The sequence below is a fragment of the Cyanidioschyzon merolae genome, chromosome 18, assembly GCF_000091205.1.
Source record: "Cyanidioschyzon merolae strain 10D DNA, chromosome 18, complete genome".
NCBI classification, from domain to species: domain Eukaryota; phylum Rhodophyta; class Bangiophyceae; order Cyanidiales; family Cyanidiaceae; genus Cyanidioschyzon; species Cyanidioschyzon merolae.
In genome coordinates this window covers 1,204,744-1,222,736 of record NC_010144.1, presented here as the reverse complement: position 1 = coordinate 1,222,736, position 17,993 = coordinate 1,204,744, and the positions used below count along the sequence as shown (strand labels likewise).

Genomic DNA, 17,993 nt, shown 5'->3' with positions numbered 1-17,993 from the left:
CACGAAGAAGCTAAGGCAGGAGGCCAGACGTCAATGGCTGCAAGAAAGACGACAGTGCATCGAGATGGTAGTGAAACCCTGTCTTCTTGGACATTGCAAGGATCCGTACGAGACAAGGATGGACGAGACTATCAGAAAGCGTGTGGCGTCCTACTCCAGTAGCATTCGAAACGGTTCTTCAGGACTCGTGCATTTGGTGTGGGAGACGAATCGCGACGTGACGCATATGGAAACAACCGAGATTCCGAAGGAATTTTTCAACAAGACCTTCATTCGCCACTTGATACTGGGCACATATGAAATGTCGAGGAGAAATGAGCGAGTGCAGGGCCTCCACGAAAATTACGCCAAATTCCGCTCCAACAGTACTCGATACAGGGGTCACGATAATATGTATGAATACGGGTCTAAAAAGTGTCTCACGAATCTGAAAAACCATTTGAACATGAACCTCGAACGTTTCATGATACGTTCCATGTTTGGACTCTACCCGCGCCTCTCTCGCAAAAGGATACGGACCATCATCAATGGCATTTCGGACGATCGCCAGCATGAACAGAAGATCGAATTCGTCGACAGGAAGACGTCACGCAGGAGAAGGAATGAAGCTTCTCTACTCCATGTGGCCATCCAAGAGCGCCGCACGGTCCTAGGGTTTGTCAACTGAGCACAAAAAGATGCCAGCGTTGAAAAAAGATGAAGAAAGATGCTATCGCCTAATCCTGCGCCCTTTCGTGTTTTTGGACCGAGAACTCGAACGCAAGGCGGAGATGGAACCAGGTGTGCAAGCAAATGAAGAGTCGGAGAAACGAATGGCTGCGTTTCCGGGTAAGCGCTTCCATGTCGTTCCGTTATGCGAGATCAATGCACATTTTGTGACAATCGACTCCGCAGCCCTTTACGGCATCATGAAAGAGATCAGTCCGAAGTTCGATGTAAGCAGGGAGGAGTTCAGCAAAATGACGAGTCGCGGAGCGAACTTTCGAGCCCTCTGAGAATTCATACCACTTCGCGCTGCTCATGACGAGGAGCTGTGAAAGGAGTATACCAAGCCGCCCGGTGGGCTCGTCAGCACATGAACTTATACTATGGGAAGCAGCGTGCATTTGCCAACTTTTTCAACCAGTTGAGTGCCCTGAACGAAGACGAGAGACAAAGGCTTATAGTAGCGTACGGATCAGGGCACTGGGCGTCCGAAAAAGAGTCTACGCCCGCTCCGTCGACACGAGCGTACAACGAGTACGCACACCGTTTTCTCACAATACCGATAGATGAGTTCCGAACGTCATACATACACACCACGAGCCGAGGTGTACAATCCAAAGGGTCGAGATGCAAAAGTGCCAGTGGAACTCTGAGGATATAAAAAAGTACGGAGCGCTGACCAAACAGCAAATGGAAAGCAGGGCAAAAGTTCCTGGACTACTCGCACTGGTGAGTACAACTACCGACGGCAATCAACGTATAGAGTTTGTGAACCGAGACTTTAACGCCGCTATCAATATAGAAAGATGCGTGTTGATGATTAAGCGACCCCCGGAGCTAATGAGAGCCAGCTTTGTCGGGCAACCTCTTAAGGTGATATCATATAAGCAGAAAACAAAATCAGCAGCAGGTGCCTAGTCCAAGTAGACCGGGAGGCGTACCGCCAGAAATCCTGGCAACGGCGGGCGGCCGCAGCCGCCACCACCTCCGAATATCGCCCGTGGCGGCGTCGGATTCGCGGCCTTCTCGTTGCCGGTAGCGTTGTGCTTGCTCAGGGTCCCGGGTTTTGCGCAATCCTTGTGTTGCTGCGGTCGTTATTGCTAACAAGTACCTTACAAGCCGCAACGAACACTCGTCCGTTATTGCTGGGGGCGGAGCTGCTCGCTGGTAAGCGGCGGACGCCACCGAAACTTCTTCGTTTCGTGCGAAGCTGGGCTCGCTTCGGCCGTTGCCGTACCGCGTGCGATCAAAACGAAGCGTTTGTTTGAGTCTGTGCGTGTACGGCGGCTATGGTTTCGAACAGTTTGCGTTGCATATCGTGCTCGACGAACGACACGCCCCTGTGGCGGGCGGGACCTACGGGTGCCAAGACACTGTGCAACGCTTGTGGGGTCAAGTGGAAGAAGGGGAAGCTTGCGCTTGTGATCGACGGGGTGACCTACTCCTACGGAGATTTGGCGGTGAACGCAACCCGTGGCAGTGCGGCACCCCGGGGTTTCGGAAAAGGCTTCGCGCAGGGTGCGTCCACGAACCGGCGACCGATCGTGGACGGGGAAGAAACGTCTTCAGCACCGACAACAGATGAGGTGCGCAAAGCAGCCGATCGTGGATCCGCTGCTGGGAGAAGTCGCCAGTTCGGCACTGGCGCTCAAAACAGTCGTAGTCGTGCGACACCTGCAACACTGAACCGCCGCATCACGCAGCCTCAAGGGCGCGAGCGCTCGCTGGCCCGTAGCCGAAGCCAGACTAGGGTATCTGTTCGCGGTGCGACGCATACGCTTCCACGGAGCGCTTCCTGGGCACAGTTTGGAGATGCTTCATGGTCTCTCAGCGGCGTGGGTAAGCCGGGTCGCGGTCGGCGTCGCAGGGGCCCCATCGTCAGCGGCGAGCAAGCTCGATTCGGGAGACTCCAGCGCTCCGCATCGGCAGTCAGTCTCGCACCGTTACACGAGTATCAGCAGGCGGTACCGGGAGGGGACCAATCAGAAACAACGTACGCATCTGCGAGACTCCCAGCCAATCTCTGGACTTGTTTTCCTTCAGAAGGGGACGATGCCGATGAAGGTGAGCACTCATCGCCAAGGGATCGCTGCCACAGCGTTGTCGTGGATGACCAGGCGAATACCACGAACTCTGGGGTGTCGAGCGAGCATCGTCTGATGGCGGATCAGACGCTATACGACAATGTTGAGGATGCCTGGCTGGGGGAGCGGATGCCAATGCTTTCAGCATGGCCCCTGGCCAGCTCGGGTTACGGTGAAGTGAGCCATCGCACGATCGCCGCCGAAGATAACGAAGACGAGCGGGTTGCGTCCACGGACGCAAACTTTGTGCTTGGCGAATACCCCGGATGGGAAAGCACGCACCGCATGGATCAAGATTTATCGCGCATCTATGCCGGAAACGTCGGGGATCCTGCCTGTTCCGTTTTTTCGGTATCGCATGGAACGCATCCACGCGAACAGGGGTTGATGAGCGCTTCTGAAGAGGCTTTCATGGTCGCCGCCGTCCACGGATTCTGTGTTCAAGAGAACGATCGTTCATTCTGTACAAATGCGTCCAATCTGGAATCGAGCGTTGTTGACATGACGGACCCGTATTCGCGGGTATGCCTCAAGACAAGCGCGACGGCAACGGTTGATCGGCGGTGCTCGCGAACCGATTCTCAGGGCACTGAACCAGAGGAGGCCTGGTCACCTTTGTTTATGGCGCCGGCAGCGCGCTCAGCAGCGCGGAATCGCAGCGGCGAGCGCATGCTCCAAGGAAATCATCTGGAATGCACCGAGGCTGAGCAGAAGAGGGGATCGCTGACGCATTGCCAGCAGTTTGCGCAGCAAACACCCGGAATACAAAAGGTTGTAGGGAGGACCAATGCTTCTGCATCCGCTGCATCCGAAGCGTCGCATCACCAGGGGGATTTACCTCATGCGCCGTCTGCATTGTCAGTTGCAGATGCTGTTGCTCACCCGCTGGCGGACGGCAGTGCGCCTGCCGCGTCGCTGTGGACGCACCCGTCCCTGCGGACCAACGGTGAGCGCCCCGTGTTGACCGATCTTAAGGAGCTTGCGCCAACCGTTCGGGAAATCAAACATGCTGGACAGTTGCTTGCTTCGATACCGCCACTTCCGCTGACGCGTGAAATTCCGAGCATCAGCAGAATCATTGCGCTGGTGCGCAATGCGCATCAGTCGCTGTCAAAGCTGTACGCCCTTGGTGTCTATCGACTGGCTGCGTTAATGGCTCGATTTCCACCGGATGTGTGCTGCGGCATCGGCGAGGAGGCCTACATTCGTGCCTTTGTGGCAGACCAGGCTTCATGCTCAATCTGCTCCGCACAGACTGCTGCTGCCGTGCACGGTAGGCTGGATATGCAACGAGCCCACTCCTTGGCCTTGCAGGGATTCTACTATGACCCGTGCGCTTACCGTCGGGCCGTTGCTGCGTTTCGGAACATGTACGCTCTCAACGAACTGAATACTTTTGCGATCGACGAGTTCGTTCGTGTGTTCGCATATGATACGCGGGTAGCGCTCGCGAAGCATCGAACCGTGTGCCAACTGCACCCGGTACATTCCTGCCACAGAGACTCTACGGCAACAGTCTCTATGCATCAGGAACGCAGCGTGGGCGCGAGCACTTCGGAATCGTCATCCTCATCTGCACTGCGGACGCGGGCGTGAGCCGCACATACACGCGCGCACACGAATCCGATCGCATGGATAAGGTCGAGCGGCACGCACGCACGCACGCACATAGGATCGCATGGACAAAATAGAACAATATGGGAGTGCACCAGGGCCTGTTTCGCGCGATCCGGCAAACGAGGCGCTGCTGCGGGCATCCGATGCCGTTGCCGCACGGGCGATGCGTGGCTATCGTGCGTGCAGGACGTGTGCGCGTTGCGAATGGACCCGCTTTGCTGCTGTATCATACCTTGGGGACGGCCAATACGTTGTTGCAATGTCACTGATGAAAAGTAGTTTCGGTCGGGGTGCCTCTGGCAGCCGTCATCGTCGTTGTATGCAATTGAGGTGGTGGGTGTTAGGCTCCAGACTGCCACTGGATGGTCCGCATCTTCTTTTCCGGACGGTTCATACGCGCCTACCGTGGCACTCGCGCGTTCTCTTTGTCGATAGAGGTATCACGGACGTATCCGACCCGCTGGAACGTTGTGCCTTCGGGTGAGATAGAAGGAAAAGACGCGGCATAGATCTCGGTTTCGTGGGAACAGGACGTAAATGCGCGCTATCTCTGGCATTTAGCAGCCTCTACATTCCCATTTCTCTTGAAGCGTGCCCAGATGGACGACGTGTTTCTGTGGCGGCTCGACGGGTGCCCGGTATCATCTGGACATGACGCGCAGCTGAACGAGAACGTTTCCGGATGCGCAGGCAGACCGTTTCAGACACAAGTGCGCCATACGGGAGCTTCGTCCCGACCCGGTCCGGATTTGGCTAGGGTCCAGTGTGCCCGGCATGCCGAAACCCGACAGACAGCTCTTGCCGCAGAGAAATCACGCCGTGCCTTTGCGTCAACGGTCCAAGACCTGGTGCTACGAGGCGCTCGCGGGAGTCGGACGGCGGCTCCCAAAACCAGCAACACCTGCTCCTGCTTCTGCATTCAATGTAGGTACTTGCGACGACTTCCTAAATCAACTGTTGATTCCAAACGCACGGAACTGGAAAATGCTCTACCATACCCATGCGCCGGTGTGGGAGTGCGAGCACGCAGACGTCGGTCTGAACGCAACAGCGACAACAACTTGCTTGCCATTTGCGCAACCAGTATCCCTAACCATGCAGCACAGAGGCACACCTGGTCGCGCAGATACCGCCTCTTGCCATCGGCGATGTGCGATCAGGGCTGCGCTCCATGTCGAAGAACTGGCAAAAACAAACAGAACCGAACTACTACCTAGCAACGAGAGAGCAATTTCTTCCCAGCTCTGCAGCAAGCGTTGCAGGGAAGAAAAGGATCCCGTATTGTCGAAGATTCACCTTTTAAATGGAAAGTCCCGCGAGCCGCACGAGTCTGTCTGTGGAGTGCTTCATGCTCCACAAATGGCGGGTACTTTGGTGGTATCTCAGCAACTCGTCTGAAATGCACTTCTTTCTGCGACTAGGAGCGGGTAGCTTGCGTCTGGACGTCGCCCCGGTCGCAGTTGAGTCCTAGTATCTCGCTTCGCGCTGTCGCATAAAGTACTTCTGTCTGCGCAACTTGCAGGCCCCCAGAATCATAATGAATTCTGACTCCGTATCGGGTCTAACATTCCTCGAGCGGAAGCCCTCATCGGCACGCCAATCCCGTTCTGTCTCCGTACTGCATCCGCACCAACGGTATACGCGCCAAGGCGCGTGCAGCAAGGCAGGTACACGGTGCACGATAGAACGTACGAAACGACCAGTATATCCTAGAGGAAGTGTTGGTCATGGAACTTGGACGTAGAATGCAGCATTTTCCCTCATTTTCCGAATACCAATACGCATCCCGCAATCTGGAATCCCTGATCCATGGAAACGTTCCGTGAAACAAAAAAAAATTCGCCCAGTTGCATCGTACCTCGCGCATGTCCATGCCAAAGCGATGATGCGTGTGTACGGACACGTGTCACACGCTGGGCGCACGACGCCTCGCCCCGAATAACACGCATCCGAAACTGTTTGTAGCGCGGCAAGGCAGCACAACGCGTACAGGTTTTGTTTTCGTTTGGTATCGACTCAGGAACCGAGCGTTTTCATCTCGCGCATCGTCGAGTTGTCAGGTGAAGCAGTGCCTGATCCAGTTTTGGACTGTGCTCGCGCTTGCTCAAACGCCTTCGTGTGGTGTAAGTACTCCGGGGCATAGCGCTGGTGCTGTGCAGAACGCTCTGAAACGCAAACGCTCGTGAAGGAATTCATCAACGTGCCAAAGCCTCGTTGCAGAGGTATTCTGTCTGTTTTGGAGGGCGAAACTTTACGTTGCTTGGAGAGACGAAAACGCGAGCTTGGCTGCTCGTCGAGACGGTCTTCAGGGGGAACACGAACCTCGCGGTGGACCACGTTCGTAGCGGTAACGCCGCAGCGCCTCTTCTGAGCGCTCACCGAGTTAGCGAAGCGCTGAGGTGAAAGTAACCTCAGACTTTTCAACGCAGGTACTTCGGACCCTATTCTGAGACACGGGATCCCGCGGTAGAGGGGCAATTGGTGCCGTGCGAACCGACGGCAGTACACGCTCACAGGGCGCTCTTGAGGTGGCACCCAGCCGAGCCTGGTTGAACGAGCTTTTGAGGGTGTTTCTTGCGGATATAATTGCTACAGCGCTGGGCCAGATACTTGGCGCGGATCTTGCGCTGGTGATAGAGTTCTGCGTGGTCGCTCACAGACGCCTAGTCCAGCACAATGTGTCCTTTGCTGGAGAGCGGCGAGCACGCGAAACATTTCGGGCTGCCGAAAACGCCGGACGCCCATGCACGACCCTGTCATTCTTGCTCGCAACGCGGGACTGGCCCACAGCTAGGCCACGGGAGTGAGGTGCGCTTCTCCGCCGAATATGCAAAGCCAGATACCCTCGTAATTCCGACGACACCGATAAGAGCTTCACACGCAGAGGACTTGAACAGCGCGCGCTCACTGGGGAGTCGAACCTCAACACCCACAAGCCTGCCTAGTTTGGATCTCAGCACGGTGGCGACATGTCCGATTTATCGTTCGGAACTCGCCGCGACCTGCAGCCGATCGTGTGCTGCAAACGAAGATGGGCTCGCACGCTTTGCAATACCGGCCGCAGAAGATCAGCAGCAGCAGCAACAACAACAACAACAACAGCAATCCAAACATTTTCTCTCTGAACTGGGCTGGAGTATTGAGGGCAACATGACACGAAGGCGGTTCCGAAGCCGTTCTCGATCCAATGGCGAACGAGACGATTGGTGGCAAGATTTGGCTTCGCAGGTAGAAGCCGAGACTCGGAAAACCAAGTGCAGCACGGGATCCGAGAGTCCCGATTGCCCGGCAGCGCAGCGCGCGAACGCTGACTGCAGCACTGAACGTCGCACGGATGCAGCCCAACCGTTGTCACCTCCGGGAACGAGCTCGGGTCAGCCTCGGTCATCCCAGACTGGAAATCGGTCTGTTTACGGTACTGAAAATGGTGTCGGCCATCGGTCGCGTGCTGGATCCTTGGGCTGGGTGAGCCGCCTTCGCAGTCGGTCGCCGCTTCGGCTGCACGCGACCGCAGCGTCGGGGCGACCGGAATCGCTCACACCGGACGCGTCCACAACTTCAGGGAAAGCTGCAGGCTATACGGAGGCAACGTTACCACCCGTAACGCCCGTATCCGGGCAGGACGTATCGAGCCTTGTGCAGCACCTGTCGGAGAGCATTTCGTTCGTTCGCAGTTATCTAGGCGTCAGTGGGCGAAAACCAGCTGCCAATGCGGCTCTGCTTCAGCACCACGGCATCACGCATATTGTGAACGCCTCGGGACTCGAAGTGCCGAATTTCTTTGAAAACGAATTCCGTTATCTGCCGCTCTTCATCCAGGATCGGGATGAACGCTTCGCAACCGAAGAAATGATGCAACTCTTTTATCCAGTTTGCGACTTCATAGACGCTGCTCGAGTAGCAGGCGGGCGAGTTCTCATTCATTGCTATCAAGGCATCTCACGGTCGAGTGCACTCGCTCTCGCTTACCTGCTGATTAGGGAAAGTATCTGGCCTTTGGAGGAGGCCGTCCGCCAGCTGCTGCGGGTTCGACCAACCGCCTGCCCGAACGCGGCTTTTCTGGATGCACTGTCTGAGATCGAACTTCGCATTCTTATTGGGCGCTACCGCGCCGCAATGCGCAACGCCCTCCTTGGCCAGACCGGAGACTTTGCCTACGCTGCGATGACCGCGCGCAACGCTCTCTTCCAGAACACGTTCGCGGCGACGCATCACCAGAATCGGGCACTGGAGCCTTCGATGCCCACGTCTGCAGCGTCGCCAACAGCGAGTGATGGCGCTGCCTCTACCGGAGAAGCTGCGAAACACAAAGTCAGAGAGCGCTCCATTGCGACGAACTGCGGTTATGCACAACGAATGCCATCGGGAGAGAGAGCCTCATCTGGCCGCGCTTCGAGTACGGTAGCAAACGCAGCACCATTTCGCTGCATCTCCCAGTTTTCCACGAGCCGACTAACGAACCTGCTTTCGATGTGGACTCTGGGTTCATCAACAGAGTGTCCTGCAGATACGCAACCACATACATCGGATAAGTGCACGCTGCTGCGTCCCGAGGAGGTTGATGAACTGCTCAAGCTACGGCTGTTTCGCCTCGAAAAATACCGCGGCATGCCGAGTCCCACAGGTCACCGCGGAATGCGATACCTGTTGCTGTTGCGCTCGTTCCGATCACCGCTTTCCCCGGGGCATGAAACAGAGCGCTCCGGGGAACCGCACAGCGTCGGTGCTCTGGATGCTGGCAGTGGCGCCCAGCAGGACGCCGCCACTACGCAGCGTAGCGTACGACGAGCGTCGGGATGCCACAGCTTCTACACCGGCAAACTGCAGCGACGAATTCGCATCGCCTCCGATCGATGCTACGTGCTGCATACACCGTTCAGCGCTACCTTCTTAGGGCGTCTGGCGGACTCCATTCTGGAGCGGTATCCCACGGGTTCAGCTCCAGAGCCCGCCGCTGAACCAGTCAATCGGGTACGACATCGCCGTTCGGTCTCGGTCGGTACCCAATCGATGGTGCACGATCCACCGAGTCATGCACTGGCTGCCGTGCGTCCCGAGGAGAACGAATGGCTCGGCGATACGCGTCTCTTCATCTGGTGTGGCTCGCGTGCCCCGGTGGAGCTTTTGTATGCCAGCTTGCGCCTGGCGTGGAACATTGCCATAACCGAGTGCCTCTATGTGGACTCGATCCACGAGAAAATTGCCATGTGGGAGACGCTTGAACGAGAGCTGGAACTTGCTCTGAAGACACGACAAGCGACAAACTCCTTTGAAATGCTGACACTGTACACGATCCCGAACCTGCCTTTGCACGTTGTATTCGAATACCACGAACCCGAGGAGTTTACAGCGCATCTGCATCGCAGTCGTTCGGTTCTCAGTCGCTGGTTTGCTTTCGCCATCTAGTGGGTATCGATGCACGGAGGCAACTGCGAGGACGTTAGTAAGGCATGCGCTCGATATTCGAAACCTCAGTATTGCGGCTACAACCGTGTCAGAGAAAGAAACCGGGTAGTGAAGTGTTCGGTATGGTCCTGGCTTGCGATATCTGTTTTCGAAGTATTTTCCTAATTGTAAAGTGCCGAAAATCGGCATTTGAAAATCAAATTCTACGGATTCCTTGAGAGTTGTTTCCGGAGTGGCTGCTTAGATGCTCGGCAGCTGGAAATCGTGATGCGATTGAAATCAGGATGATTTACGACGCTCTCAATGAAGCTTTCGTAAGGTATGCGATCTATGAATATCGAATACATTCGGAATGGGTTTAAGACTTGTCCTTTCCATTCGGGTAGCACGCTTGTTTCAGGCATTCTCCAAGTTTTTTATCGTTCTTTTTCGAAATAAACTTGTGGTTGCATCAGTACTCGCCGCGCAATGCACGATGGAAAGCACGAGCCATTGTCCCTCGACGACTTGTTCACAGGTTCGTGCGGAAAGTTCAATGAACTTGCGAAACAATCGCTTCTGGTGGTAAAACTCGTCTCCATCGGGATCTACGCTTTGACGAGACGCCATTCGACTCCAGCATGCAACGTATCACGGGATATGCTCCGAGACGTGCCCAGCTCTTGGGTGTGCATGGGAGCGTGTCTGGCAGTCATTCGGGCTTGAGTCATAACGGCAATCGCTTCAAGGTGGCGAAGACAGTTCGAACTTTTGGGACTGCTCTCCAGAATGGATTGTGCTTCCAGTTCTTCTTTCATCACGGACGGGTTCCGTTCCACAAATCCTTTCACGAACGGAAACGCGTGCGCGTGTGTGCGGCAGACGGAGTACTCGCGCGGAGAGCATCGCCCAGAAGAAGCCGGTGATCGAAGCGTACACCACGGGCGCGGAAAACGGACGACAGCGTCGAAGGGGCACCCTCTGTACCCGTCACAGGCACGTAACGAGCGACGAGGCAAGCTTTTACGCACCAACTATGACGGCCGGCGAGAGACCAGGTCAGGTGGACGCCTGCGAATACCGGACCGCAGCAAAGTGTCACTGCTGCGAAGCGTGCACCGAGGCTGTCTGCAAACAGAATGAAACCGTCAAGCAAAGCGAAGATCTCCTCATGCGCCTGTTCATAAAAAGCGTCGACAAGAGGCAATGGCGGTGCATTCGGGACTTGCACGCGACCATCAACGTCCTTCGACTGACGGCAACACATCTGGCGTCAAAAGACAGACCAATGTTTTCACAGTCGGATATAAGAGTGGGGAAAACGACACGGTTACAAAAGCGTCGCAAACATGCTGATGTTCACAACGATGTCAATAGGTCCAAACTCGAGCGTGCACGCCAGAGTCAGCCACGTGAACCTAGTCCAGTCCCTCTTTCGATATGGACGTAGCTGGCTCGCTCGCTCGCTCGCTCGCTCTTCCAAAGCGTTGGCGATCCGCTGCACACGTCGTTGCTTGACCAGAACGTCGTGATCATTTCAAACGGTACCGAGCGGTGCAGGTTCGCGAAGCGGTCGCGCATCCAGACCCCTAAAGCACAGCGATAGGAATCATCAACATGAAGTGCCCTGCGCACCAGGATGCTTCTGATGCCCGTCGAGTGAGGTGAACGTCTCAGAGATGGAGTCACGGCCTGGGGAATGAGGTCAGCGTCTGAGACTCGTATCCTCGAATTGCTGGATAACCGAGGACCATTCTAGGGCCGCACTATGGTCGGTAGGCTGCAGCTCCCACGGCACACGCTCCGCAACCCAGGCGTAATGGGCATGCACACAGTGCTCCTCGGAATGCAGCGGCATCTCCGCAGAGCGCTCCACGTCCTCGTTGCGTCCTAACGAACACGGATCCGATAGCCATGCCGTCGCTGCTGAAACCGAGAAACGCTTCGCCTGATCAAGTTTCTCCAGAGCATCCGCAAGATCTTCCACTTGCACACTGCAGAGGGCGCTGTTGTTGTAGGCAACTCGAACCCAGTCCCGAATAGGTGCAGTACGGAATAGGCCGCTGGGCACCGCTGCCGACGGCAGCATCGCTTCGGATTCTGGGGTTAACGCCCAGTCGCCATGATCGAGCGATTCACACAGAATCACTGCCGCATCGAAGGCATCAATGCTGTCCTCGTGGGCACCGCGCATACCGTCCAGAAGGCCGCGATGAAACAACAGCAATGCCCGCAACGCTTGCACGGTCATTTCCAGAGCGGGTTGCGCTATTCGACTTTGCCCCTGGACGATATCGGAGGTCATTGCAGGGACAGCTTCGAACGACGTGCGCTCTGGCAGCGCTTCCCCCGTGGACGCACTGGACGGCATTTCGGGAGCCACTGGAATGGGCAGCGTTTCGCGTGGACGCTCTTGACTCTGGATCATCGACTCTGGTGTTTCGTCGGGTACCTGGAAAATCTCCGCACGCGGGGCGGTGTCGGCGGTGTCGGGTGCGCGTATACCGGTTTCTCCGGCCAGCAACTGCAGTCGCTTGAGAATTTGCTCGCAAAGCTGCAGTGTCGCTACGGCGCACTCGATGGCTAACAGGGAAAGGAACCCTCGCATGATACAAAGCAGAAGCTGAACGAGCTGCGTCGTCTCCCAGAGATTGAGCGCGTTTGGTACCATATCGAGTAGCGGTTGCCAGCCGTGTATCCGGTGGTGCGTTGTGGTGGCCTGTTTCGCCAGGCATGCGCTGCAGACGCTCTGTTGAAAGTAGCCAGTGCGGGTCAGGAAGGAGGTTAGGTAATCGAGGACCAGCGCGTGGCCATCGATAGCGACTGCATGCTGGATCGCAGCCGCCAGAAGAACTCCGAAACATGTTCGCCAGGTATACAGGGCTATGTCGAGCGGTGATGGCTTGCAAGTTTCCGTGAATATGCCCTGCCAGTTCAGGAGGGAGTCGGCAAAACACGCTGGAATATCGGGAATAACGAGCGGTTCTTCGCGGGTTGCTGACTGCTCCGGTGAAGCACAGTCGGATGCGAGGCGTGCGGCTTCGCGACGAAGGGCGAGCTCGTGTACCCAGCACTCGATGAAGTGGAGCTCCTCGAGTAGGTCTGCGAGGGCTGCAAGCTTTCCTCTATGCACCTGAAGCCCAGAGGTTATGGAGGAGATCGACTCCGCTGTCGTAAGTTTGTGTAGTGCTTTGCATACTCGTCTGCGCCAGTTGTCCAGGGCTTCTGAAGCCGAAACAGCGGACTCTGGTCCAGCAGTCTCCGGGTGCAGCGCTGCTGGTGCCGTACCCGGAGACGCGGTTTCCGCAGACAGGTTCGACGACAGCGGTGTACGGGTTGCCGTTGCATCTGTTGCTACGTCCCCTGCTGGTCGCTGGTTGGCGCTCTCCATTCTGGTGACTGACAGCGTCCTGTGAACCGCTTGAAACGACGCACTGTTTCGATGCAGGAAATTTACAGAGCGAGTCGTAGCGTGATACGATCCTGGGCACACGACTTCGCTGCAGCGAGCAGGAGGCTGGGGTCGTGCCTTGCTCGCTTCCCCGAAACGAAGCGCTGAGCGAGTTCCCAGATTCCGTACCAGAAGTCTCCCGTGGCGTGCTCAGTTGTTTCCGTCCACACAATGATAAGCGATTCCGCCTTTGATCTCGAAGGAATACCTAGCTAGCTACCAGTTGCAGTGGCGGTGAGGCGCTTGTCGAGCGAACGTCCCTGCGACGCCCTAGTCCAATGAACGTGGTATTCGAACCTGATCGATTCGTTCGTGCGTTTCGGTTTTTTTCCGAACTTTTTTCGAGACTGAGCATTGAACATCTGTTTGCAGTCACAATCAATTTTGGATTCATACGTGGGTTACAAGAATTCTCAGTCGTCCTTTCCAGGGCGTTCCTTAGACGCTCTGCCGCTGCAACATGTTCGATCGATGGAGTCAGGATCAATCGCGACGCTCTTGAACACGGGCTCGTAGCCTCTCCCATGTCCTTATCCAATGCGTACCTGCAGGTCTCTTTTCTTCTGCTTGCCTTGCGTGCAGCATGCTTCAAAATCTGGCATTCTCCAAGTTTTAGATTTTTGTGCATCAACGTAAGCGAATGGTGCAACGATGAGCGCCTCTGGATCGACAAGGAGAAGTACGCTAGGTCGTGCGTTGGTGATTCTCGCGCAAGCTCCTACACAATGTTCAAAGAAACTGTCAAGTAAAACATGCCATTCCAAACACAAAAACTGCTCTCTTTGCGGTCATGGAGGCGACGGCATTCCGCGTCTGCATGAGTCCTCTATCTGGATATGCTTCCAGAGACTCCCGGTGCTTCCGTTTGCATGGATAATGGTGTTGGATTCGGATTCGAGTCATCGTAGCGATCTCGACAAGTGGAGCGACTGTCACCGCCTTGCTTGAAGGAATCGCAGATGGATCAGACGCTCTCCACTTCTCCATCCTGGAATTTTCCTTTTTGATTCCTGTTTCATCAGGGACAACAACGCGCCTTCCACAAATCCTCGATCGATTGGAACATCGTGCACCGGCGGGCGCTCTATAACGTAAACTCGCAGACAAGACCACGAAGAAGAAGCCGCTGATCCCAGGACACGATACCGAGTGCGGAGTCTGATGCGAACGTCAGAGGCATCCCTCGGAGCTCGTCAAGGACATGTGACCGGCGATGATGCGAACGTTCACACAAGCCATAGGGCGACCTCACTAAGCGAAGCTGCAGTTGGCATACAGGTATCCCAGAACACAACCAAGTGTCACCGTTGCAACTGGCGTACAGGACGGTCTACCAAGCGGATGAAAGTGGCAAGCCAAGCGCATTTCGTATCGACCGCTTGTGCATGAAATGCGTCGGCAACAATCCAAAGCACCGATATCGGGATTTGAACGCCATCATCAATATCCAATGACTGCTGATCACCGATCTCGAAGCACAGAAGAGGCAGGCGTCGTTCAAGGCGGAAATCAGAGACACAGGAAACGGAAGCAGTCGCACAAGCAAAAACAGGCTGCAGATTCCAACGCTCATGACACTGGGAAGAGACGCGAACTTTCGTGTGTAGCCTCGTGTTTGGTTTGGGAACCCATTCCCATCTAGTCGAAAATCGACATAGAACGAACGCACGAACGATGCACCAGTTCTGAGTAGCATCCACAGGATGTAGACGATGTCGTCGTAGACGAGCGCAATAGCAGCTGTGCTCGTGACTCGGCATACCACGCGGCTTGGTACGGGCCTAACTGCTCGGTATTGGTGTTCGTGTACAGCGGTTATACGTCAGTCCGGACCTTGATGACGACGGAAACCATTCGTGGTACCGTTGAAGTGTCGGATCCGTTTGTTGGTGTGCACGAAGCGGTGCTGGCAGGCGTTGACGCAAACACAGGAACTGCAACACATGACGCCGCGTCGACGTTGAACGAAGACCTCTGGGTAGCGCGCTCGATACGCGTACGTCAGGTACTCTTACCGACTTTCCGGCGTACGCTGGGGCCACCTGATCTATGTGTCGTTTACAAAAGCTGGAGGACTGTGCTTGCGAGCGGAAGCGACGGGCGTGCAAACAGCACCAAAGTGAACATTTCTAGCGGTGCCGGTGCCGAAGTGCCGGCAACGAGCACCCCAGACTCCCTAGCCATGGAGGTAACGTCCGGAGATCTCAAAAGTCGTGGAGCACAGCTGGCTGCTTGGTTTCACTTCGTTCGCGGGATATGGCATCGAACACCTGCGGACGCAGCGAGCTATCTGGGCTCCCTCGTGAAGCACGGTCTCGAGGGCGCCTCGTGGTACGCTACTGGAAGCTATCGGATCGATCGAGCTGCCTGCCTGGCTTACAACTGTTTCACCAACGAAGATACCGTTGTCGAGGCACGCTTTCCTGGGTGTACGCAGGTTAAACGACTGAGAGGTCCGGAGCCGTTCCACCAAAGCGTTGCAAACGAGAATGGGCAACCTGCTACGCGACAAGTCGCCGACACTCAAGATGACGAGAACCAATGGGCACAGCTCTTCGTCAGTGCTGTTCTCCGCTCTGTGAAAGCAACTGGTGAGCATCCCCTCTATCCAGCTCTCAAAGTTGTTGCTACGTTGGATGTAGCGTGGAACGCGGAACAACTCTTCCTCGACGCTGCGGCGCGTACTTTGCCACAATGGAAGCTGGCAGGCTCTCGCTTTGTTGACGCTGCCCAGGCGACGGCGACCTGCTCTATCATCGCTGAGGGCGTTTGGGAGTATTTCGCACGTTACGCTCGTTATCAGGCCGCTCAGGATTTCTTCCAGACGCTCGCGACGTCATGCCACGAGCCGGCACTCGTGCTCTACGTCGCTCGATCGTTGATGGGCCAGCGCCAACATCAGATTGCTCAGAAAAAGCTGGAAGAGCTGCTTTTGGATCAGGCAGCTTGCGCCGAACTTCCTGGTATCGATCGACTGCTGCTCGAACTGACGCTCGCGGAATGTGAGCTCGAGCTTGGCAACCTGATCGAAGCTACGGATCGCATCCAGGGTACGGTGATTCCGGAGTGCTTCGGTACGCACACGTCTCCAGAATCATCGGCTACTGGAGCAGCTGCTCAAGAGGAACGCACCAAGCACCTGAATACGACTGATGCCGTCGAAGCAAGCGACGAAGAGAGCGCCAACGTTCGGATCGCTGCACCAGGTGAACTTGGACGTCTCGCCTGTTTCCTGCTCGCGCGCCTCTATGTACAAACTGGGGAGTATGAGTCCGCGCTCCGCTCGTTGAATATAGCAGATGTGGAACCGCCGCAGATGGACTGGTTTCTGAGGCAGGTGACAGCACCCGATTCAAGCCCTGGGATTGAGGGGAAAACAAGCAAGATGCGGCAGTTGACACAGCCTCGTCCGGGCTTTGCAGCCGGAACCGACGGTGTTCGAGTACTGGCGCGTCGCCTCTCGGAGGAACGTATAGGAGCAGGCGCCTTTGGCAAGGGTCGTGAGCAACACCACGCCGATCGCCTGCTGGGTGATCTCACAGCGAGTGTACTCAGCCCGGAGGAGCGGGAAGCATTCGATATCCTGGTGAAGATCGTCAACCAAATCGGTTGGGATGAGTTCCTTCTCATTCGCAATCGAGTCTTTATCATGGAGTCGGATGTATTGCCTTTGGAGTCGGCTGGTACTGGAGCTCTCGAGTTGTCGACGGCATCTGCCGAGGCTCGCCCCGCACCGCCACACGAATCCCCTCCGCAGCACTCAAGTACGGACAACGCTGAAGAGCCGTCCCTGCAGACGATCTCGTTGTCTTCAAGACGCGAACCAGCAACCGAAACACAAGTACACAGCACGGGCACTGGACCGCTTGGCGCTACCCAAAGCGACCTGGACGGCCACCAACAAGGCGAACCCAAAGCAACCCTGACACTGGCGGACGCGCGGCGTCAGGTGCACCCTGCTGCGCTCAGCAAAGCGCTCTGCACGGCGTGGTTGGATATGCTGATTCATTGCTTGTATGAGGACCTGAGAGCCTGGTCGATTTGGCAACACGAAGAATCCACGCTCTATGAGTCTCTGCATTCGAACGAAACGACGGCTGCGGAGAATGCCGAGCGTGCTGCATCTCCAGCGCTGGTCTCTGAATCATTGTTGATTACCGAAACACGACGTGCACCAGTGGATTGGCTTCGACGTGGTGAACTGGCCGAGCGACTCGGTCGACCAGAGATGGCAGAGCGCGCCTACCGTATCTGCCTCGGTGTTGCAGAGCGGGCTCAGACGCCAACGCTTACCGTCTGGTTTCGTTTGGCGGCCTTGCAGACAGAGCACGGCGAGGCGCCTGCCGTTGTGCAAGCCCTGGATCACATCTGGCAATACTTGGTTGAGCATACCGATGATTCCGGTAAGAGTACATTGACGACGAGAACGGAGCGCTTGCTTCCAGAGACCATGCAGGCAGTGCTTTGTCATGCGGTTGCTCGTTTCGGCTTTCAGACGGTGCGGGCGGCAGTGTCGACGCTGCGACAGCACCAGGAGCGCATGCGTTCTCTGCTGTTGGATGCGGTGGCGGCACAGGTGCACGGCTACGATCGATAACGCTCTGAAACGCGCATGCCGTATGAGCGGAAGCAGCGGGACACATCATGCTGGTCGTACGCATTCGTAAAACATCTCTGGACACAGACACACATTCATACACATGCTTTTGCTTTGCAGTCGCGTGGGAGCAAGGCTCTGCGACGCAGCGACG

At 56.1% G+C, this 17,993-nt stretch overlaps 5 protein-coding genes across 5 annotated transcripts, besides 1 other annotated feature; 4 read left to right on the top strand and 1 right to left on the bottom strand.

Annotated features, from left to right (window-relative positions):
* Positions 1-1,507: part of a sequence feature (repetitive element) that runs on past the window's edge.
* Positions 1,508-1,994: 487 nt separating this feature from the next.
* Positions 1,995-4,385, top strand: CYME_CMR493C (GATA transcription factor; the record flags this gene model as incomplete). Its single annotated transcript, XM_005538630.1, has 1 exon — positions 1,995-4,385. One exon carries the CDS (start codon positions 1,995-1,997, stop codon positions 4,383-4,385), a length of 2,391 nt encoding a protein of 796 aa, XP_005538687.1.
* A 2,697-nt stretch (positions 4,386-7,082) lies between these two features.
* Positions 7,083-9,812, top strand: CYME_CMR492C (similar to MAP kinase phosphatase; the record flags this gene model as incomplete). The annotated part of the gene is made up of 1 exon (XM_005538629.1): positions 7,083-9,812. One exon carries the CDS (start codon positions 7,083-7,085, stop codon positions 9,810-9,812), a length of 2,730 nt encoding a protein of 909 aa, XP_005538686.1.
* A 1,684-nt stretch (positions 9,813-11,496) lies between these two features.
* Positions 11,497-13,182, bottom strand: CYME_CMR491C (hypothetical protein; the record flags this gene model as incomplete). Its single annotated transcript, XM_005538628.1, has 1 exon — positions 11,497-13,182. The coding sequence occupies one exon, from the start codon at positions 13,180-13,182 to the stop codon at positions 11,497-11,499; it is 1,686 nt and encodes a 561-aa protein (XP_005538685.1).
* Positions 13,183-13,520: 338 nt separating this feature from the next.
* Positions 13,521-13,991, top strand: CYME_CMR490C (hypothetical protein; the record flags this gene model as incomplete). The annotated part of the gene is made up of 1 exon (XM_005538627.1): positions 13,521-13,991. The coding sequence occupies one exon, from the start codon at positions 13,521-13,523 to the stop codon at positions 13,989-13,991; it is 471 nt and encodes a 156-aa protein (XP_005538684.1).
* Positions 13,992-15,079: 1,088 nt separating this feature from the next.
* On the top strand, positions 15,080-17,839 carry CYME_CMR489C (hypothetical protein, conserved; the record flags this gene model as incomplete). Its single annotated transcript, XM_005538626.1, has 1 exon — positions 15,080-17,839. The coding sequence occupies one exon, from the start codon at positions 15,080-15,082 to the stop codon at positions 17,837-17,839; it is 2,760 nt and encodes a 919-aa protein (XP_005538683.1).
* Between the last annotated feature and the right edge of the window lie 154 nt (positions 17,840-17,993).